The sequence below is a fragment of the Stegostoma tigrinum genome, chromosome 15 (genome assembly GCF_030684315.1).
Source record: "Stegostoma tigrinum isolate sSteTig4 chromosome 15, sSteTig4.hap1, whole genome shotgun sequence".
NCBI lineage: Eukaryota > Metazoa > Chordata > Chondrichthyes > Orectolobiformes > Stegostomatidae > Stegostoma > Stegostoma tigrinum.
The window spans coordinates 48211398-48235271 of record NC_081368.1 but is presented as its reverse complement, the minus strand read 5'-3'; the positions used below and the strand labels follow the sequence as shown (position 1 = coordinate 48235271).

General features: G+C 40.7%; 2 protein-coding genes across 4 annotated transcripts in view; one reads left to right on the top strand and one right to left on the bottom strand.

Annotated features, from left to right (window-relative positions):
* Window positions 1-1498: 1498 nt before the first annotated feature.
* Window positions 1499-14487, bottom strand: nsdhl (NAD(P) dependent steroid dehydrogenase-like). Of its 2 annotated transcripts, XM_048544782.2 has the most exons (8): window positions 14165-14487; window positions 11592-12126; window positions 9211-9372; window positions 7908-8054; window positions 7689-7817; window positions 6780-6922; window positions 6116-6218; window positions 1499-3361 (listed from the first exon to the last, which is right to left on the bottom strand). In XM_048544782.2, exons 2-8 carry the CDS (start codon window positions 11607-11609, stop codon window positions 3029-3031), a joined length of 1035 nt encoding a protein of 344 aa, XP_048400739.1. In that variant the 5' UTR covers window positions 11610-12126; window positions 14165-14487; the 3' UTR covers window positions 1499-3028. The 2 variants fall into 2 exon arrangements, with proteins under 2 accessions (XP_048400739.1, XP_048400740.1); XM_048544783.2 differs by lacking the exon at window positions 14165-14487 and having other exon boundaries at window positions 11592-13169.
* Window positions 14488-14643: 156 nt separating this feature from the next.
* The window catches only part of LOC125458671 (uncharacterized), a 34670-nt gene continuing 25439 nt past the window's right edge, over window positions 14644-23874 (top strand). For both annotated transcript variants that reach the window (XR_007248891.2, XM_048544112.2), the window contains exon 1: window positions 14644-14772. Coding sequence is in view for 1 of the 2 variants with exons in the window: in XM_048544112.2 (XP_048400069.1) it covers window positions 14644-14772 (129 nt within the window). In the remaining variant the exon portion in view is untranslated. The remainder of the gene's footprint in view (window positions 14773-23874) is intronic.

Below are 23874 nucleotides of genomic sequence, written 5' to 3'. Positions count from 1 at the left end.
CCAAAATGACACATCAAACACTAATATCAAGAATCAATCCAATCTTCTGTGACGCATTTTGAGACATTTAGATGTCCCATCAAAATAGAGAGTTTCTGCTAAGCTACTCCTTAATTCTATAAAAGAATGGGCTAGATCATTCAAACTCAAATTAAATAAATGATTTGGACAAATTTCTTCATGATGTCTTAAAAGCGAGCTTTCGATGAGGATTATTAAAAAGATTTAAGAAAGAAATAATAGTGTAGTTTTATTCAGCGTAATATATTAAAATAAATTAACATCTATAATACAATTATGGTTAACAATCCATCCACGATGTTTAAAAGTTCTCAAAAGGTGCTTTCTGTTTTTGTTTTCAGAGCACCAACATTTTAACAAAGCTTACTGGATTTTAGTTCTAGACTGAGAAATCCATGAACTAGCCAATGTGCCCCAAGATAAAATGTGACCAAGATAATAAAACGTGAGGCTGGATGAACACAGCAGGCCCAGCAGCATCTCAGGAGCACGAAAGCTGACGTTTTGGGCCGAGACCCTTCATCAGAGAGGGGGATGGGGAGAGGGAACTGGAATAAATAGGGAGAGAGGGGGAGGCGGACCGAAGATGGAGAGAAAAGAAGATAGGTGGAGAGGAGAGTATAGGTGGGGAGGGGATAGGTCAGTCCAGGGAGGATGGACAGGTCAAGGAGGTGGGATGAGGTTAGTAGGTAGGAGATGGAGGTGCGGCTTGGGGTGGGAGGAAGGGATGGGTGAGAGGAAGAACAGGTTAGGGAGGCAGAGACACGCTGGACTGGTTTTGGGATGCAGTGGGTGGAGGGGAAGAACTGGGCTGGTTGTGTGGTGCAGTGGGGAGAGGGGACGAACTGGGCTGGTTTTGGGATGCAGTGGGGCAAGGGGAGATTTTGAAGCTGGTGAAGTCCACATTGATACCATTGTGCTGCAGGGTTCCCAAGCGGAATATGAGTTGCTGTTCCTGCAACCTTCGGGTGGCATCATTGTGGCACTGCAGGAGGCCCATGATGGACATGTCATCTAAAGAATGGGAGGGGGGAGTGGATATGCTTCGCGACTGGGAGGTGCGGTTGTTTATTGCGAACTGAGCGGAGGTGTTCTGCAAAGCGGTCCCCAAGCCTCCGCTTGGTTTCCCCAATGTAGAGGAAGCCGCACCGGTACAGTGGATGCAGTATACCACATTGGCAGATGTGCAGGTGAACATCTGCTTAATATGGAAAGTCATCTTGGGGCCTGGGATAGGGGTGAGGGAGGAGGTGTGGGGACAAGGGTAGCATTTCCTGCAGTTGCAGGGGAAGGTGCCGGGTGTGGTGGGGTTGGAGGGCAGTGTGGAGCCAACAAGGGAGTCACGGAGAGAGTGGTCTCTCGGGAAAGCAGACAAGGGCGGGGATGGACCATATTTGTGAACTCCAAACCTTTTTGTTGTTACTGGGCAATACATATGAATGTTTTTACATCTCAAGTCAATTCATAAAGAAAGACAACCGGAGACTTTTTCCTGTAACAGTAGTATAGGTGGCATGTTTAATCAATTGAAATACATCAGAAGACAGTTCACAGAAGGGTTAAAAAGCTAAGTTAGATGAAATCTCACATATCACCATCAGCCTTGGGATAAACAAATACTAAAACAGATTGTGATGACAGTTTACAATCTCAGCAAAAGGAATAGTTTTATGATTTACAGTCATGTATTCTTAAGGAATCATATTTCATTTCTGGAATAAAGGAACAGGAGTAAGCCATTCAGCCCCTCAAGCCTGTAATTCAGAGAAAGCAAATCCAAACTTACAATTCATAGCTTTGAAGGAATAATATCCAGTACTCCCTTTGAAGAACAGTTAATTTGAACAGGATATGCATGATAACAAGCCCAGAGGTCTGAAGACACTAGTCTTTCAAATGGTATTTAGGAAGTATTTTAAAAGAAACAAATGACATTTGACATCTTGATGTTTTAACCGTTTAAGGATCCACATGTATGTTTGAAAGATTTAACATAGAATTAAGTGAAACAACGTTGAGATTTAAATCAATGTATTATTTCCACCCTAAAGAAAAGCAGTCAGAGACACAGTAAAGAGAACACCACGAAGAAGTTACTGAAATTTTGTCACAGACATACAGAAAATATGTATTGTCATCTTTGAAGAAAAGAAATGATGAAGAATGGTGTCATTATACTTGAGAATAGGAATAACTAAAAGTTTCATAGCAATATCACATTCTGAGTTTAGAACAAACTATTTGGATATTGTTAAACACAAGGGAAAAAAAGGAAGATGATTTTATTTTCGCTTATTTATATCCCAACATTCTGAGATTATGTTTGCAGTGATGTTATAGAAACAAAATTCAGTTTCATGATTTTGGTCAACTTTCTGATTATTTTATTTTACCTAAACTTTCCCAAAAACAAGAAGTACCACTTGAAACACAAAAACATTGCACAAAGTTCAAAACAAAAAGCTGAATATTTGTATCCTTGAGAAGCAAGGCCGTATAAAGCTACAGAGCTTCAACCTTGGAGATGATTTTTAAAATAATGAGTTAAAAGGGTCAAGTGAATACCAAACATTTCACATCCAAGAACTTGACATACATAAAAACAGTCTTTCAAACTCAAGTTGAATTATTTGTTAATTTGCATTAAACAACAGCTTTAATGATTCCCAAAATGTATCAAAGTAGATACTGTAAACATTAGTTTTCACTCAATGCTTCCTGGTCACCAATACTGACTATCTAGAGCATTCACAGAGAGATGAGAGTTATACTTGTTTACCTATAAGGCCATAGAAAATAATACCAATGAATACGATCGATACCTCTTCCAGGAATATCAAAAGGCAGCAATTTAGTTGTTGCATAAATACATATCTTGCAACCCAGTGAAGAACTAGTAAACATTTCAAATTACCAAAGAAAGAGTAATGGTGAATCTTGATATTCAAATCCATGTGCTATCATCAGTTTGAAAGCCAGAAGTATAATGGGTTGGTTCAAACTGTTGCTATTTTGACCTGCTGAGGTATGTGAAACTTTGAATTGTATACTTGATTCCTTCACTCAGGCAGACAACAGGTTTATATCCTAGATCTTTCTTTGCCCTTTCACAGCTGTAGTAGTGGAATGTTCCAGCCAATGCTACTCGCATGGGAGTGAATGTAGGTTTAATGGTCACAATTGGCTTTAATAGCAACACCAAAATTGAGAGAAAAAAGGCTAAGTAATAAGCCAGCAGGTATGGAATGTGATACTTTGGAGGATCATAATTTAGTCCAACTAAAATTTCAGACAAGAATGTCCAAAAGGGAATTGGTTCATCATTTGTGATATGATAAGCCTATTGGAATTAAAAAAGAAAGTTAATGTACTATTTATATTTCAAAATAACAGTTCTTTCAAACTAACTTCACACTATATAACAATAATTTTGTTCAATGGCAACATGGATTATGTCAGAATACACAAGACACCGGGTAATAGTAAAATAGGTTTATTTGAAAACACAAGCTTTCAGAGTCTGACTCCTTCTTCAGGCGTTAGTGAGAGAGGTAGTAACAGACACAGAGTTTATGAGAAAAAGATCAAAGGGTCACACCACCTATGAGGATGTACTAAACAAACATAAGACGATGTCAGATCTTTAGTCAGTTAGAGGGTTTTAATTGATCAAGATGTACATGTAAATCCACAAATTCCTTTCAAGTCCCTGTTCTGTGAGAACTTTGTGAGACTTTGAACCAAGAGACCTGTGTTCATGGTGGGTCATTACCACTGGACCACAGGAACCCCTACCTCCTTGGAGCAGGGACGATTACAGTACATTTCATACAGGTGTTGAAAATGGAGTGGTCTGGACAGATTATTTAGGGAGAAACTGTTCTGACTGACAGAAGGATGAAAAACCAAGGGACACTGATTTAAGGTCACTCAGGAGAATAATTGGCAACATGAAGTAAAACTCTTTCTTAACAAAAAAGGAATGACAACTGGATAACATTTGGAATTACCCAAGAATGTGGTGAAAGATGATTTAAGTGAGGCTATCGAGAGAGAATTTGACAATTATCTGAGGAGAAAAGAAAATCTACAGTGCTTTAGAGGAAAGGAGGGCAAAGTACGACTCAGAGTTGTTGTGGCAGAGAACCAGCATGAATAGAAGACTAAATTCTTTTTTTCCTGATATTATTTATTCAGGGGACATGGGTTTCACAATTTATTGCCCAACCATTACTGCCATTCAAAGAATGATGGTGAGCTGCCTTCTTGAATTGGTGCAGCCAAGTTGATGTAGATAAAGGTGGTTGAAGAGTCAAACAAGATGATACTCACTATTTGTCAGCTCAAATTTAGAAACTACCTACATCTTGGTGCATTTGGGTATGGATTGCTTCATTATTAGTGGCAGTGCTGCCGAGCCACTGGTGGTGAAGTCCACTGAAGTCCCTGACCAGAGTACATTCTGTGCCTTTGCCACCATTTCTTCCTCCAAGTGGCTGTCAACATGGGGAAGAATGGATTCATCAGCAGATGGGTGGCATGTGGCTCTTGTTTCACCTGAAGTCTTGAAGCTTCGTATGCTCCAGGGTTAATATTCAGCACTTCCAAGGCAACTCCTTCCTGAAAATATACTATTGGTGCTCTTGATGGTGAGACAGAACAGATCCAGGAAGGGACATGATGTTGTCTGGGACACAGTCAAACCTATGGAATTATACCTAACAAAGTCAGGCTGTTGCTTGGGGCAGCTCTCTCAGTTTTTGGTTACAGATGATTTGTCATGTTTAATTACTTTTTTTGAGTAAAAGCAAAGTCGCTGAAAAAGTTCAGCAGGTCCGGCAGCATCTGTGGAGGAGAAAACAGAGTTAATGTTTCGGGTCCGGTGACTCTTCCTCAGAAGGAAGGGTCACTGGACCCGAAACATTAACTCTGTTTTCTCCTCCACAGATGTTGCCAGACCTGCTAAGCTATTCCAGCAACTTTGTTTTTGTTCCTGATTTACAGCATCTACAGTTCTTTTGGTTTTTACTTTATTTTTTGAGACTTATTAGCAGTTTGGCTCGACCTATTGCTCTTCAAAATGGCCTAGCAAGCCAATTAAGAGTCAACCATATTGCCGCAGGTCTGGATCCACATCAGGTCCGATAAAGAAAGCATGGTAGAGTTTTAAACAACCATTGATGATAGCTTCGTGGTCATCATGAGGCTTTTAATCCAACCCCACCATCTGGTGGGATTTAAACCCAGTCAGTAGAGCATTACTTGGGTCTCTGGATTACTATCCAGCAACAATACCTCTATGCCTTCACCTCTCAATGACCTCCTTTTGTGCTACAACTGTACTATGATATTAACCACCTACAAGGTAATTTCTACTAACAATTTGCCAAAGAAAACAAAGAACTTTTCAACTGATTGCAGAGATAATTTGTGTTTCCATTATAAATCTCTCTTTGGAGTCTTGCATTAAACTGATTCTTCTATTCACCTGCACATGTTAACAATGGGATTCATGGCTAAATAGGTTATTGAAATTTTTCAAATTGAAGTCATATTGGCAGAAAAAAAAAGGCAGAAATTTCAGGGTCTTATTCTTTTTAAATAGATCATCACTGCACTGCCAGTGGACCAGTTCAGGAACGATGGGAAAAATGATGTCAAGTCTAATAATCATGATCAAACAAAACAACAATGAAGTTGTGAGATAATGTATGTCGAGGCAGATTACTCTGGGGTGACTTTATAGAGATTTATAACAATCATGAGGGCCATGGTTAAAGTGAATAGCCAAGGTCTTTTTCCCAGGGAAGGGGAGACCAAAACTAGACGGCATAGGCTTAAAATGAGAGGGGTAAGATTTAGAAGGGACCTGAGGGGCAGATGATGGTGTGTGTATGGAACGAGCTGCCAGAGGAAGTGGTAGAGGCGAGTACAATTGCAACATTTAAAAGGCATCAGTTTGAGTACAAGAATAGGAAGGGTTTAGAGGTATATGCTGGCAAATGGACTGGATCAGTTTAGGATATCCGTTTGGCATTGACAAGTTCGACCCAAGTGTCTGTTTCCATGTTGTATAACTCTATGAATCTCTTACCTTTCCACAGATGTATGACTTCGGGTGAAGATTTTCTGCTGCTAGGATCAACCCATGCACAACATTATCAACATATGTGAAGTCCACCAGGTTCTTGCCATTTCTGTAGAAACATGGTTAGTCTCATTGCCTGATAAAACAATCAATTGAAAACTGCAGTCACATCCGGCAGATTCCAAGGCATGGTAATTGACATTTAAGCTATAGCGCTTTAAACTATGTGCAGAATTTATAAATTAGAAATTATAGAAAAGTTTTACAGAATACATTCTCCCATCCCTTAATATCAGAGATATGACACATTTATCCACTCACATTCATGAAAATGAAAATATGCAACTCCCCATCTTTACAACTTAGGCTTTCTTTAGACTCTAATGATTCCACAAGGAGATGAGAATGGTTTTGAATACAGATCAAAGGTAGCACCATTTATCAATAACAAAGCACAGGGAGTTGGAAAGAATCATGTTGCAAAGTGGATTATGTTTTCACATAACTACCCACTCAGATAATCTCTCGCCAAAGAACAGACGAGTGACATAGCACATTGTCAAAGTTACTACCAGCTTCCAACTGTTCTCTGTTGCTTCCTAGAAGTTCAGATTTAGTATGAAAAACTCAACAAACACTAAATGCACAAATCTGTCTAAACAGTACCAACCCAATTATAAACTTCATCTTGCCAGTCTTTGCAGCCTGTACAAGGACAGGCACTAAATGTGGATCTTGAGGTCCAAAAATGCCATGTGGACGAATTGCAATTGTCATGAAGTTCTGTTCTGGATTATTAGCACGAAGAATTTCCTGTTATGTTTAAAAAGAGATGTCAGTTGTTAACAGGCAGGGAAGAAGCTACAGCTTCCACTTTAATTAATGCAATTTGCAATTTTCTCATTATATTTTCTAAATGACAATACAATTCCTGAATCTTAATACTTAGAACTAAATGTTACAAGTATTGGACGGTCAAGTGTACCATACAATAGTCAGAGTGCAAGAGCGCTTGAAAGAACAAACAGACATGTAAAAGAGCAAACATATGCACGGAAGGAGGATGCATGTAGTCTCTCCAAAAACATAAAGGTCTACATGAATAAGTTAGGAGACTAGCAACAGAAAATTACTTTTACAAGTTTACTTTTAAATTGCATCTATTGCAGAACTGGAATGCTAACTGAATGGTCACGTGGATCAGGTGAGTTTTGACATCCAGGCTTTGACCCAGCATTAAACAACATAAAAGCTACACAGATTGGTAATCTCTGAAATCATAATCATGCCAGGTGTGGAAAGTATAAATACAGTGTACATCTTCCATTATTAGGCTGTAAACATATTGTTGTAGCGGAGGAATGGGAACTGAATAGAATCATCAATATGGAGTAGATCTTTATGAATAAGGTGATTTTTCTTAACAGAAATGTTTTACCAGAAAGTGTTGCAAAGTAAATACTTCAGCTCAAATAATCAGTAAAGTTTATATCATAAACTAACATATCTAAGACAAATCTAAATTCATAACTACAATTTCATTTTTAAATTGAAAGTGATGTCAGACTTTTAAACTTACCATTTCCTGCAAGATCTTAGTTTGTGAATAGTAGTCAATGGGCTTCTTAGCGTATGGCAGGTCTTCTGAACCATTTTTTAGGTCGGAGCCTTCAAATACGACACTAGCACTGCTAGTCAGCACCAGTTTCTGTGTACAAGAAAAATGTGCTAATCATGAAAGATTGGTGGAATGGCAGGAAGACAAATGGTTATAAAACTGCGATGTATAATTTCTTACCTGAACACCTGCTTCTTTACATGCTTCAATTATCGTTTTAGTCCCAATGTAATTAACCTTATAGAAGAGCTCTCGGTTGTCACTAGAAGGTGCTGGAGAGGCACAGTGGAACACGAGGCTCACACCCTGAACTGCTGGCAGTATATCCTAAAGAATCACAATTTATTAATTCACAACTTCATAGTTTGTAATTTTACTTTCAATACACAAAGACACTTAATATCAAAATTATCTAGAGGCACAACCTGTGGATATTTGCTGAATAACAATCATTTCTACGTTGCAACTAAATTCAATATCTGAGATTTTAGGTGAGGGTCTAGGCTATACCAAAACTAAATCAATCTGTGGCATAACTTCGCCAAGATGTCTCCAAGAAAACTTAGCTGTCAGATCCATCGTGATGACCACAAAAGTGCTAAAAAAAAAAGCAGACAGCAAATACTATCTCTATCAAATCACATTAACATTTCTGATAGGTGGCTCCTGTTAGAATATATTCCATTGACATTCAGCTGAGAGCACAAAGAAGGTCCGTTATCATAGACATTCACCTCAATTTCCCGTGTTGTGGTACATTCGGGATAGAGCATTGATATAACAAGGGGAGCACTCTGAGAGACAGATCTCCTTAAATTTCATTGATGAACATCTCAGAAGTACAGTTTGGGAAAGAATAAGCCATTACATTCATTGAATACATTCCTACCACATAGTTTGTGCCATTAAAAATATGTGTATATACACACACAACACTAAGATGTACAGTTCATAATTACAGTTCCCCTCTGAAAGTGACCGTAACTTCAGCACATCAGATAAACACATCAGCACAGAAATTCTGAAGTTACAGTCTGTCACACAGAGTTCCAATTTAGGAACTCACTTCTCAGTAAATCAATTGTTAATTCTTCACCCTCTACCAAAGCCTACATTGATTGGAGAAACTTTCTGCTCATCCAATCCTTGATGTCAGTAATCTGTCGGTCAGTCTGATAACAGGGAATTTGAGGGAGGTAGTGGTGAGGCAGAGCTGTGTGGCGTCAGCATACCCATGAAAAAGTTTTTCTCCAGTAACAATGTCAAGTCAGGAACAAGTGTTGTCAGTCCTAGATAATATTTTTTAAACTGAAGGCTTGTGTTAAGTTCAGTTAACAAAATTAGAGTCATACAAAAAAAGGAATGATATATCACTGGCAAATCAAATATTACAAAGCCGAGCTGTTTCTCTTTATGCATGCTGCTGGCATCATGAGAAACTGAGACATCAATATTACAATGTTAAAATGTACCTTATACCAACCTCTTTACAGCACAAATCCGCACTGAAGAACTGAATTCTTTCATTCTCAACAGGTTTTCGAACATCCAAAATATTAACAGTGTAGCCTTTTTCCAGAAGCCTCTTCACCAAATGCTGACCCAAGAAACCTGAGCCCCCGATAACTGTACATTTCTTATTGTGCTATAAAACGAAAAGTCAGTCAAAAGTAAAACATATTACATTTTTGTCATCTATAAAATGCACAGCAGGCCTGCCAGCATCTGAGGAGGAGAGTTAGTGTTTCAAGTTAATAATCTTTCATCGAAACTGGGAAAAGTCAGAGATGTAATAGATTTTGAGCAGGTAGAGGTAGAAAAAGAGCAAGGGAGAAGGTCTGTGACAGGGTAAAATGCAGGGGTATTAAACATCAGGAGGGAACGTATTATCACAAGGATCAATGCTCCAAAGCCACAATCAATAATGGGGCAAGTAAAGGAATAAAAGATATGTGTAGGCAACATGAAAAACTGCCAACCAAAAGGAAAAAAAAACAAAACTTTTTCAATATCTTTGTTGAAAAGCCAACAAGGAAACAAAATGGGAGCAGAGGTTATAATCTAAAATTGTTGATCTTAAAATGTCATGGGGAGATTACAGTGACCAGAAATTTAACTGGCCTGCGATGCATAAATAAAGTGGCTACCAGAATAGGTCAGAGGTTGGAAAGTAGGTCATCTTCTGCTCCCCTCATCCCTATCCACCACCTACAGGACACAAATTGGGACTGTGATAAAATATTCCCCATCCACCTTCAACATTTACTCCCTTCATCACCAACTCTCTGCGGTAAGAGGATGTCCGATTAACAAGCTGCTCTATATTAATTCATCAATGCTGCTCTCACAGCATCTACCCAACCTGGAACCTCGAGATCTTAGAAGACAAGTGCTACAGATGCATGGGAACACCACCCATTGCAAGGTCTCCTCCAAGCCACTATACCTTGGAACTACATCACTGTTCTTTCACAGTCACTGGCTCAGAATTCTGGAACAACTTCCCTAAAAGCCCTACAAGTCTACAAGCACCCCACAAACTACCACAGTTCAAGAAGGCAGCATGCCATCACTTTCTCCAGGATGATTAATGCTAACTTAGCCAGCGACACCAACATCCCAAGAACAACAAAAATAACTCAAAACCTCTAGCACTTCTAATGCAAGTTCCTTTTCCATAATCACAGCACCAGGTACCCAGTTTTGATTCCACCCTCGACTGATTGTCTGTGTGGAGTTTGCACATTCTCCCCGTGTCTGCATGGGTTTCCTCCAGGTGCTCTGGCTTCGTCCCACAATCCAAAGATGTGCAGGTTAGGTGGACTGGCCATGTTAAATTGCCCGTAGTGACTCAGGGTGTGTAAATTAGGTGGATTAGATATGGGAAATGTTGGATTATAGAGAAAGGGTAAGAGAATGGGTCTTTGGAGGGGCGGTGTGGACTTGTTGGGATGAATGGCCTGCTTCCACACTGTAGGGATTCTATGATTCTAATCAAAGTCTCTCTCTCTACCTGACTGATTGAAATGACCTCAATCTTGTCTCTCCCTTTAGATGCATTCCAGCTATCAACTCCTCCCTTCCTTCCTCGAACCATTCTCGTGTTCCACTTGTTCTCTCATTCTACTCCACCAGACTTTGCAGACAATTGATCATCCTCTGCCATTTCTGCCAGCTCAAGTGTGATGTCAAATACAGTGTCCTTCACTTCCAGCATTCCAAAAGAACCATTCCTTTTGCATGGTGTTGGTCCACTCCTCAGTCATCATTTGTGCAACCATTAAAAAAAGCAATGGATTCTTTTAATAGCAGGGAAAACGTCACCTTTCTCCATGATACCATTCATCAGATCTCAGGTGGCATAATCACAAAAGTGTTACAGTGCAGCAGGCTGCGACTCGGCAGATTGTGTCCGCACCAGCACTTCTAATAAACATCATTAACTGCTGTCAATATCCTGCCTTTTCACTATGTGCACAATATAACACCATATTAGGCATTGGTTCCTTTGGCCTTGCAACATTAATCCTTTTATCAGGTGATGTCTCCTAATTTACACTCTATCACTGTCTACCTTTTGTGATCTTTTCCCTGCCTTCATCCTTTCACTTTCTCCAAGTCTGGGGAGGCTCGTGGACCTGAAGGGTTAAATGCTTCTCCCTTTCGCCACAGGCGCATCCCATACATTTCCAGCAATTCATGTTTTTAGAGTGAAAACGCCAGGTGTATTTGCATAAATGATTCGGGCAGGTGATTACCATTGTATTACAACATAGTCTGCACACTGCATCGACAGTTCCCCATTCTTTGTGTATCCAACAAAACCTCGCAATATTATATAGCATTAGCCCGCAATATCCTTACCCTTAAACGTGTGGCCATCTCCCCAGTAGCAAAGTCTCCTCGTAGATTTTAGAATAAAAGATACAGGCACAGCTAACGACCCGAAGCTCCACCTCTTCAACTACATCGATAATAGTAGCCCTGTCTCTGATTGGTCGACATACCGCTTTTCGGCAACCGTTACCCGGGTGACACATGCATCCTCCAATCGGATTATCGTATGACCATGGGCTGGTGATGGCACGTGAAGCAGTGACCAATCAGAATGGGGCTTCGTTTCACCCACAGGTTACCCATTCTCCGGGTCAATCGGATGAATGGGCAGGGGTTGGAAATGAAGAATTGTGGATGCTAGAAATCAGAAACAAAAACAGAAATTTCCGGGAAAACTCAGCAGGTCTGGCAGCATCTATGCAGAAAAAGCAACATTAACTTTTCGCTTCTAAAAAAGGGTCACTGGATCCGAATCGTTAACTCTTTTCTTTCCACAGATGGTGCCAGACTTGTTCGATCAACTTCTGCTTTTGTTGTTGGTGAATGGTCAGGTCCCGCATAGCTGCGAATAAAAGCAAGACATCACTAAAGTCAAGAGACGAAATAAATACAGTATATTCTGGAGAAATTGAGCAGGTGTGAGAGCATTCAGAATATTGTATTCAAAATATTGTTTCGATTTATTGTCAGAATATTGTTTCTTCCTTCACAGATGGTGCCAGACCTGCTGAGTTTCTTCACATTTATTTATATATAAAGAGTTGGAAAGTTGGAAAAGTATATTTGAGATAATACTCTATTATTTTGTATGGGCTGCTGATGGTCTTATTGGAAACGAGCTGCAAATATGAGAGGCTTGGGCCTGCCAAATGACAAGGAAAGTTTTAGAAGGATATGGGCCAAATTCAGGCAAATAGGACTAGTTTAGTTGGGCGAAAGGGTCTGTTTCCATGCTGTATGACTCTATGGCTCTTCACTAATGGAGGACAAACAAATACAGCAATATGTCTCTCTTGTCTTTTAGCAAAAGAAACGGGACAGGAAAGAAGAGTAAGCTGTTGTAGGCTTCTAATTTCAGTTGTCAATGAAAAGTCAACATTATTTTGGGCAATGTGAAAATGGGAACTGCAGATGCTGGAGAATCCAAGATAACAAAGTGTGAAGCTGGATGAACACAGCAGGCCAAGCAGCATCTCAGGAGCACAAAAGCTGATGTTTTGGGCCTAGACCCTTCATCAGAGAGCAGTTTGGGCAGTTTGTTTGTTTCCTCTGGCAGGCCTGCTTGCAACAGTGTATGGGCTGAAATACAGCTGCCACTGAGGGGGTCCAAATACAGGAAGCATGACCCACTTGAGAAAGTGTGTTGATTCTCAAGCACGAGTATTCCAGGGTCACCACAAAAAGTTAGTGATGAAATCAAAGTAATGTATACTCCTAATTGACCTATTTGTTGGAATAAAATTAACAAAATCAAACCACTGATCAGGTTTTTTGAACATAAAGAATGGCTGTTTATTACAAAGATTTAAATTCAAGTCACAGGTACACGCGATCAATATAACTCTAATCCATTTTGAAACCCTTGCACACATGCACAAACAAAAACAAATTGTTATTTTGGGCGGACAAAAAATACTGAGAACCAGAATTCAATACCACCAGTGGGTAGCTTTAAAATTGTGTTCATTTTGCCAAGACCTTCTGTTCTTTGATAAGAGATAGTAGGAACTACCAATGCTGGAGTTTGAGATAACAACGTGTGTGTAGCTGAATGAACACAGCAGGGCAGGCAGCATCAGAGGAACAGGAAAGCTGACATTTCCACACTTTGTTGTCTTTGATGGGAGAAAATAACTTGTTTGCTTCAGGTACTTTTATTGGAGAGGGAGATACGGATACGAAATTTGCTGTTTTAGCAGTCAAGCGGTTTAACCCCCAATCCAGAGTGTTGACGAGATAATAAAGTGTGAAGCTGGATGAACACAGCAGGACAAGCAGCGTCTCAGGAGCACAAAAGCTGATGTTTTGGGCCTAGACCCTTCATCAGAGAGGGGGATGGGGTGAGGGTTCTGGAATAAATAGGGAGGGAGGGGGAGGCAGACCGAAGATGGAGGGAAAAGAAGATAGGTGGAGAGGAGAGTATAGGTGGGGAGGGGATAGGTCAGTCCAGGGAAGACAGACAGGTCAAGGAGGTGGGATGAGGTTAGTAGGTAGGAAATGGAGGTGCGGATTGAGGTGGGAGGAAGGGATGGGTGAGAGGAAGAACAGGTTAGGGAGGCAGAGACAGGCTGGGCTGGTTTTGGGATGCAGTGGGGGGGAGGGGGCGAACTGGGCTGGTTTTGGGATGCGGTGGGGAAGGGAGATTTTGAAGCTGGTGAAGTCCACATTGATACCATTGGGCTGCAGGGTTCCCTAGCGGAATATGAGTTGCTGTTCCTGCAACCTTCGGGTGGCATGATTGTGGCACTGCAGGAGGCCCATGATGGACATGTCGTCTGAGGAATGGGAGGGGGAGTGGAAATGGTTCGCGACTGGGAGGTGCAGTTGTTTATTGTTGACGTTTGGTTTATGTCATTTCCTAGAATGAAGCATATCCTTACCAAGATTATTGCTGAAGAAGCAGCAGATACCGTGGTTTTCAGGGTTCCACAATTCAAGAGCCCATGACCCTGGTCCGGCGTATTCCTTCTTCCAGTGGGATCACTTCACACAGTTTTGAGGGGGTGAGAGAGACGGAAACCCTTGTTAACACTGATATGGATGAGGGAAACTTTAAGGGTCAGTGGAGGATTTACTGGTAAAGGCTTCACGTCCGATAGGCAGTACTGAGCAGGTCAGAGTGATGAGAAAAACGCACACCACACACTTCCAAATACAAACCGCCAAATTTTTCCAACACCCTCGTCTCCAAGCCAAAAGCTAGAAGCCGTCAACGGCAATTACACCAGACGTCACTAACGTGACAAATCAGAACGAGGGGGCGTTGCCCTGCAGTGGGAACCGCAGTCGGATTGGTGAATATTCAGGCGGAGCCCGCCTACTAGCCAAAATGACTGACGCGTCACCGGTGACCATGGGAATGACCGCTTCTGGACTGCGATTGGTCGGCCGATTGCTATGGAGCTTGAGCGTCTGGAAATGCGACAGCTGGGGAATTGCAAATTTGTTGTTAACGTATTGTCTAGAGCGTGTGGAAATGGCTGCCAAGGTGAGTAAAGGCACTTCTCATCCGATATTCTGACCGGCATTTTAAAACATTCGTGGGAAAGCCGCCAACGGCTGCTGACAAATAGCAGGTGAATAGCGGGAGCATTATGGGGGAAGCTGCGAAATTTGGAAGTGTGTGGGAGTGACAGTTAGGAATCGGGTAAAATGGGGAGAGTCGGATCGTAAAGACCTAATTTGAGGCTTGGGCATCATAAAGCAAAGGCAGAAGGTAGGACGATAAGTGAGTGCACTGTTGACTATTTAACGTACCAATTAAAGGGTTTTGGGCGCGGTTCGATTTCGACTCCACTGTAACCCAGCACAGACGCAGGATGAGCAAGAACAGACAGGGTTTTTCCTCCTGAACCTCGTTTCTAACACATGATAGATAATTCACTTTCCTTTGAACCATTCCAACGTAAACTAAAGGTTAAAAGCACCTTCTGCCAAAATTGCCACTGTTGTCTAGCTGTTTATAAGATTCCGGGAACAGAAGTGAATGCTTTATTAGTTAATTTACCGACATTGTTTTCAAGAAACGTGATGACTTGGGTGCTGAATGCTCTAACAATTACGAATTTAAAAAGTTAATCATCGTAAACACTGGCACATTTGGTGTAGAGTTTAATGAAATAACGGAGCAAGACACCAAAATATTCTAGACTAAATGTTGCACCAAGCACACACTTTTAATTCTTTAAACTGTAGCCCAACGCTGATGTTACTTAGGTGATTTTGATATGCGGGTACAAGAGTACAATTCAAGTTACAGGTTGCTAGTGATGATTTCATCTCTATTTGCATTGGGGCGATGTTAAATTGTGTTCAAAAACGCTCCTGTAAAATGGCTTAAAATACAGGATATTGTTCAATCAGTTGGGTTGGATGCCAATACCCCCTAACCATAAAATAAATACCAATTTTATTTTTGTTGTAATATAAAATCAATACAAAATTGTTGCAGACACATAAATGAGGAACTAGTCCCTTATTAAGGGATTGAATTGATAGAATCCAGCGATCGTACTGGTTGTTGAACACTAACCAATTTTACTGACAAACCTAAAACTCTTTCATTTGTTTTCTTAGTTTATCTAATTCTGACAAGTGTCTTATGATAAAATGGTCCTTGTAAAACTTGAGATATTGTTTACGATCAGGGCAGTAATTTTATGGTTGAATTACAGGCACAGTGTCTCAAAATTGGATATCTCCAGACCAAGATTCTTCTAAATTTTGTGTTTGGGATGACACAGGCATGTAGAGTGTTGAGTGAATGTTTTCTGAAGTAAAGTTTGTAAAGTGGCAGTTATGAAAAAATAGAGATAATGCTGTAAGATAAACTAGGAAAATCTTTGGAGTTAGGGCTGTTAATGGTGTTTTTTCTTTTGTGGAAGTATGGCAGAAGTTCCATGTGAATAGGTTGCCTGCTGCAGTTCAGTGAATTTTTGGTAGAGTGGAAGTAGCTGCAAGCAATTACCCAGACATCTAATTGAATCAAAGATGGTGGTGATAAAAGAAAGTCAAGTGATGACAGCTTTAAAAAAGTCTTGTTTTTGATATTGAAGGTTACTGAACAGATGGATATGAAGCATTTTCTGTACAGATATCAGTTAGGGCATATGACAGAGAAATTGTTTAGAGACATACTTGGTTAATTTTCTTGTCATGGCTGGAGTGGGGAGGCTCCTTTCAGTTTAAATGTATACTGATTTCTGATAATTGCACAGCATTTAAAAAATCGTTTTTCATTTATGGAATGTGTTTTTTGCTGGCTAAGTCAGTACTTATTGCCCATCCATAACTGCTCCAGAAAAGATGAGGATGAATGGCCTTTTTTTGAATTGCTGGCAGACCTCAGCACATCAACAGTCCTCTGAGAAAAATGTTTCCAGGATTTTAGCCATGGGACAATGAAGGAAGAGCAAGTGACTGTGCTAGGTTTGCAGTTGTCCGCAGGTTGATGCCAGGTGGTCTGTCTGGTTTCATTCATTTCTTTGGACTTTGTAGCAACTTGATACAGTTGAGTGGCAGTTTAGAATCATCCACATTGCTGTGGATCTGAGCATTGATCAGCCAGATGGGGTAAGGATGCTTGCCTCTCTGTCCAGGAAGGCGTTAGTTATGTGGGGATTTTCTTTTACAAGAGTCAATAATGGATTCATTGGACTCACTTTCAATTCTAGATTTATTCATTAAATTCAAACTTCACCAGTTGCCATCAGGGATTTTGAGCTCATGTCTGTATATTATCAGCATAAACCTCTGGGTTACTAGTCCCTAATTATGCAAGGTTTAAGCTTAGTTTTCATATCTCGAACTAATTCTCAAAATTGGCCTTTTAAGCAGGGCAACTCACCTACATGAATTCATCCAGCTTTAAAATAGGAAATAAATGCCAGCTAGTTAGACTTTAAGAGTCCCTGTGATAATATTAGCTGCTTAACAAATTTCAGTTGACAAACTGAAGAAACGATCAAAGTAGCCATATCGGATATCACAGTTTTAAAACAAAACGGAGAGAAAGGAGGATCCAGAGAGTCACCACTATCTAAAAGAGAGAGAGAGAGAGAGAGAGGGAGAGAATCTGTGCTTAGAAGTAACACGTGTGGAAACAACAGCTTCATGAAGATTGAGTCAGAGGGAGAGTGGAGTCAGAATCTTCTACAATGTGAGAAAGTGGGAACAACAGCTTGATAAAGAGTGATCGATTATTCCAAGAATTTTTCTGAAGATGGGTCTAGACCCGAAACATCAGCTTTCCTGCTCCTCTGGTGCTGCTTGGCCTGCTGTGCTCATCCACGTCTTTAACCTTGTTGTCTCTTATTAGGAAGGGATGTCTGCTACCTCCTATTGGTGGTGGTGGGGGGGGGGGGGGCGGCGGAGTTCCAAGACTCTTTTTAACAGTAATACAGGAGCAATGATGTATTTCTAAGTCAGGTTATTGTGTGTTTTTGTTGAGGGCACATTGTTGGTGATTGTGTTTCCGTGCTCCTGCTGATGATGCTGTTCTGGGTGAGGTGCTGTCGGATAAACCTTGATATTTAAAACAAATGAAACAGCCAGGAAAACAGTGACGTTTGATGTTGTGGCTAGCAATCCATTCCAGGAGAAGCCTTGACGAGTTACTACAATGCATGTTGTACAGAGCAGTCATTGCTGAGGTATCATCAAGCGGGCTGCTTTGTTCTGAATAAAGCTGAACTACTTAAAATATTGTTAGAAATGGGTTATCCAGGGAAGTGAAGAGTATTTCGTAACGTTTATGACTTGTGCTTCGCAGAAATAAATATAGAAAAAAGGAGCAGGAGTAGGCCACTCGGCCCATTAAGTTCTGCTACTCAACGTGATTGTGACTAATCTTCTATGCCAACAGCATTTTACAGAGTCCTGGGTGGCACAGTGGTTAGTACTGCTCCCTCACAGTGCCAGGGACCCAGGTTTGATTCCACCCTTGGCGACTGTCCGTGTGGAGTTTGCACATTCTCACCGTGACTGCGTGGGTTTTGTCCGGGTACTCCGATTTCCTCCCACAGCCCAAAAATGAGGATGATGAAAAGGGTGGAACTCAATGATCCCTCTAAATTTTCTGGGGCCTGTGTAGGTCCCAGAGTGGCATATTGCGTTGAGTGGCAGTTGAATTGCGTTTTTTTTTGCCTTTTGTTAATATTTACAGTTACAGGCATTCTACATGTATATGCCAATTTTTATCATTATTAACTATCAAAAACATGCATATATACTATCTCACAACTACAGATATTCGATCTGCTAAAATAAACAACAATTGGAAATTCAGAAGTCTGGGGACCTGTTTGGATTTGGTGCTGTGTTCAAGATATATACTATTTGACCAAAAGAGGATCATAGAATCCCTACAGTGTGGTTTGCAGCTATTCAGCCCATTGGGTCTGCGCCATCTTTCCAAAGAGCATCCCACCCAGACCCAACCCCCACTCTATCATCATAACCCTACATTTACTGTGGCTATTTCACTTAGCCTGCACATCCCTTGTTGGGGCAATTTAGCATGGGCAATCCAACTAACCTGCGCATCTTTGGACTGTGGGAGGATACTGGAGCACCCAGCAGAAACCCACACAGACACAGAGAGAATTGTCTGTGTGGAGTTTGCATATTCACCCAAGGCTAAAATCAAAACCACTGAGGCAGCAGGGCTAACCATTTTGTCACCCACTAGAAAGAGTATAGCACGAACAGAAGGGAAGAAGTACCATGCATTGGGTGGGAATTGAACCTGGACCTCCTGCATAACAGGTGGGAATTCTACCACTGTTCCTGAATTGCCACCTCCTTACTAGCAGTTTATTAACTCCTTTATTGACGGTCTTTTATACCAATCTTAATTTGCTGCCCAACGATTGTAAACTGCATTTGGATTAAAATTTGTCCAGATGAAATGTATGACCCAACTTGTATCAAATTGTCCCAAGCGATCTATTCTAATCTCTTTGTGGATTTGCACTTAATCAAATTCATGAGGCTAAATCTACACTCGCAGTCAGCACTTGATGCCTGAAATAGCCCACCAAATCACTGAATGTTTGAACAGAACGTATGTCCACAACCATAAATTTGAAATCGGACCATTCTTCATGTATCTTTTCAACCAAAATAATACAAATGTGTGGTTATAAAGTGAAATGTTTCAATATGTTGCACAATACTGTGTTTTCCAAATTCATAATCTGTTTTCTTGGTTTCTTGCAGCCTGGTTAAATGCATGCCACTCTCGTAATTCTTCTTGTGGAAATCTTACCAGATAGTCATGTAGGCATTGAATAAATTTAAAGATTGTGGTAGCGTTCACATCACTGAGAGCAGCCAGAACCTTCTTCACTCCGATAAAGAAGTTCACCTAGATACCGAGTCCTCAGTTTAGTGAGGCGTCAGGAAATTGCATAGCGTCAATTGTTGTCAAAGAGCTTTTCTGCAGGAATTTGCACAACGATGCCAGTTCACTGAGACTGTCATTCAAAGCAGTCAATGCAATGCAATATTTTGACTTTGTGAGCAGTTTCAGGCAATATTTTATTTTTTGGATCATTGCGCTTATTCACTTGCTGTCTGCAGTACTCCATTGAGCTATTGTGGTTTTTATGTTAGAGCACTCACTGCAAAATGTCTTGACGGCCACTTCACATCATTCAGAGGTTGAAATGCAACTGTATTACATTCTTTGACGAGGACAATTTGAAGATTTTATTTTCTGTTCTTCACAGTTGATCATTTTACATAGTTCCTTTGAAGCATTTTAATGTCTTGCATAATTGACACCTCTGTCCAAACATCAATTCCCAGATATTTTCTATGAGCAATGCAATGCTCTTCTGATGAATGTTTAATTTTGCATCACAAGACTATGGCTACTTTATCTTTCCCAGCATAACTGCTCCGTCTAATGTAAACATCACCATTTTCTGTAAGTCAAGGTCACTGAACATAAAATTGATTGCTGCCACAATTAGCACTGATGCAGTGAGTTTCAAAATTCCTGCAAATGCAGAATTTTAAGCAAATTCTGGTCAAACTTGATGTACAAAATCAACATTTTTTATTTTGTAAACTGAAATGTCTGTACATTCATCCACTATCAATGTATGAAAGAGTGATTTGTGCAATTCATCCATGAACTGCCTTTGTGTAATGAAACCAATGTGCTCCACAAATCCAAAGGTGTAATTCTTACTGTGCAAGCTCTCAATTACTTTGTCATATGATCATCAATGTCCTGTATGGAAGCATTGATGCATTCATCTTTACACCATGTATGATATTATCAGTGAGAACTTTCACCTACTCCAGATCGTACATTTCACAATAAGTTAAAGTGAATCTGAGACTGAGTCACGCATTCTGTTTTTGCATTGGAGATGGCATTTAATTTTAATGACCTCAGAAAGCCATTCCATTATGAAATGTGCTCAGGTTTTCTTTCTTTGCTGACTCATTTTGCTTTACTTTTGGACATACTTAAATTTATCAAGAAAGCAAAGTTTTTAAAATACAAAAGAGAAATGTATCTGGCATGGCTTACTTGCTTCCAGAGTAGCAACCTACCTCCTAGACCTTGTGCCTGGTCTTCCTGGTCACTGTCGCGAAGGCTGTTAACTCACCTGTCTCCCCAGTTCTCTTCTGCCAGGTGGTGATTGGGTCTAGCTATTTTGACAATCACAGATGTTTACATTTTGCCTAGAGCTAGAAGCAGTTGTGTGGCCAAGTCACAAGTTCAGAAGTACTGGTCTCCATTCTGGTGTGTGAAGGATCCTGGGATTCATGCACTATCCATATGAAACAGTTGAAAATGTGCAGTGTGGAGGTCCAGATGATTCTTTCGTTGGCTATCTATGTGGCTCTTGGAAATGTGCTAGTCGGAAGTGTGACAAGGATTCCTCCTTTGGCTATTTGTCCACACACTTGATGGCTACATTCAATCATGGGAAATGTGCAGGTTTAGCTTTCCTGGTGTGTGGCGTGCGTCCATGCAGCTGACAGAGAACATTGGCACAGCCAAAAGATCCCACCTGCTTCTAACTCAAAGTTTTGCATGTAGCAGCTTGATATTGGCCTGATTGGATTTGTCCCTTTTATTTTAATGGAATATAACGTATCTAACCAATTTTCATAATGCAACACTGCTACTTGTCCAACAATAAAAGTGACATAGTTTAACTGGGAGCTTGATTTGTTCTTGACTACAATGGCCTAGATGTCATCTAAATCTGTAACCTTTGTTATTTCCAAAAATAAAAACAGAAATTGCTAGCAAAGCTCAGCAGATCTGGCAGTAACTTTTGTGAGAAAGCAGAATTAACCTTTCAAGCCTGGTGATTTTTCATCAGAATGTGCATTTGCTGTGTGCCCTGGGCTCAGACATTTCTTGATTTTTACATGAACTCAATCAAAATGATTGAAGATTCATTGATATCTGTGATGCTGGGACCTCAGGAGGAATGTAGAATCACATCAGTTGGCCTTTGTCTGATTTTTTTCTTTATTATGGAGCAGACCTTTAGTGTCATTTCCTGTGTTAATGAAGAACAGATTTCCTTTTGCCATCTGAAATGAAATCACTTGGCACATCTCTTCTTGGCTTTTGCACTGATGTTGTAGGCTCCCTGGTGAGGATATGGATATCATTGGAATCCCTTTCTTCAATTGTTTAATTGGATCCAATCGTTTATAGCTGAAAGTGGCACAGCTGTCAAACTTTTTGGACCCATTGAATTCCATCACACCTGACTTGTGCTTTGCAGATAGAAATTTAGAAAATACGAATGTGAGTTGACCATTCACCCAATTGAATCCTCTCTGCCATTCAACTGATCCTTGATCTTGATGTCATACTCCTGCTCTCCCCGTACACCTAGACACCTTTTTAGGCTGTAGAATTGAGTAACAGATTATCATAGAATCCCTACAGTATGGAAACAGGCACTTCAGCCCAACAAGTCCACGTCGACCCTCGGAGCATCCCACCTAGACCCATAGCTCTAATCTACTCATCCCTGAACACTGGATACTTTTAGCAAGGCCAGTCTACCTAACCTGCACATCTTTGGGCTGTGGGAAGAATTTGGAGCGCCCAAAGGAAACCCATGCAGGCATGGGAAATCATGTGCAAACTCTTTGCAGACAGTGGACGGAGGGTGGAATCGAACCCGGGTTCCTGGTGCTGTGAGACAGCAGTGCTAATCACAGAGCCACGGGTGCTGCCCTAAAGAGATGGACAGATTTTAGGAATTTTAGCCTCATGGATGCCCAGTTGTGAGCTGCTATATCTGTTTCCAATCTATCTTATTTAGAATGGTTGCAGTTCCATATAACACAATACACAGTATTTTCTCTTTTGAAGATGGTGTTCATTTCCACAAGGAGTGTGGTGGTTATACCTACCAATACTATAATGGATAGGTGTATCTGTGATAGAAAAGTGAAGCTGAGTATGTTTTTTTGTCTCAGTGAGGTTGACATATTTTTAACCATAATCCAGTAGTTTGGAACAAAGAACAATACAACACAGGAGCAGGCCCTTCAACCCTCCTACCGTGCGTCAACACATTTTGCCCATCTATACTAAAACTGTCTTCACTTACAGGATGTGAATCCCTCTCTTCCCTTCCTATTCATTTATTTGTCCAGGTGCTTCTTGAATGCTGCTATTGTGTCTGATTCCACCACCGCCTCTGGCAGTGACTTCCAGGCACTCACCACCCTTTGTATGGAGAACGTGCCTCACACATCTCTTAAACCACCCCCCTCACACCTTGAACCTGTATCCCCTAGTAATTAACTCTTCCACCCAGGGAAAAAGCCTCATATTTCCACTCTATCTACGCATTCACAATCTTAGAAATTTCTATCAGGTTAACCCTCAACTCCTGTGTTCCAGTGAAAACAAATCCAGTATATCCAACCTTTCCTCCTAGCTAAAATCCCCCATACCAGGCAACATCCTAGGAAACCTTTTCTGTACCTTCTCCAAAGCATCCATATCTTTCTGGTAGTGTGGTGATCAGAACTATGCACAATATTCCAAGTATGGCCTAACTGAAATTCTATAAAGCTGCAGCATAACTTGTCTATCCTTCTACTCAATACCCCTTCCAATGAAGGGAAGCATGCCATAGGCGTTTTTTGTTTACTGCTTTATCTACCTGTGCTGCCACTTTCAGTGATCTGTGGACCTGCACATCCATATATCTCTGCATATCAATACTCCTAAGGTTTCTGCCATTCACTTATTATTTCCAAAATGCATCACCTCGCATTTGTCTGGATTAAACTCCATCTGCCATTTTTCTGCTTGTGCCTCCAACTGATTCATATCCTGTTTTATTCTCTGACAATCCTTCACACTATCTGGAACTCTAACAATCTTTGTATCATTCACAAACCTGCAAATTATACCAGCTACGTTTTCCTCCAAATCATTTATGTACATCACAAACAGCAGAGGCCCCAGTACTGATTCCTATGGAACACCACTTGTCACAGCCCTCCATTCCAAAAAGCTTTCTTCCACCTCTACCCCCTGTCTCCTATGACTAAGCCAGTTCCATATCCATCTTGTCAGTTCACT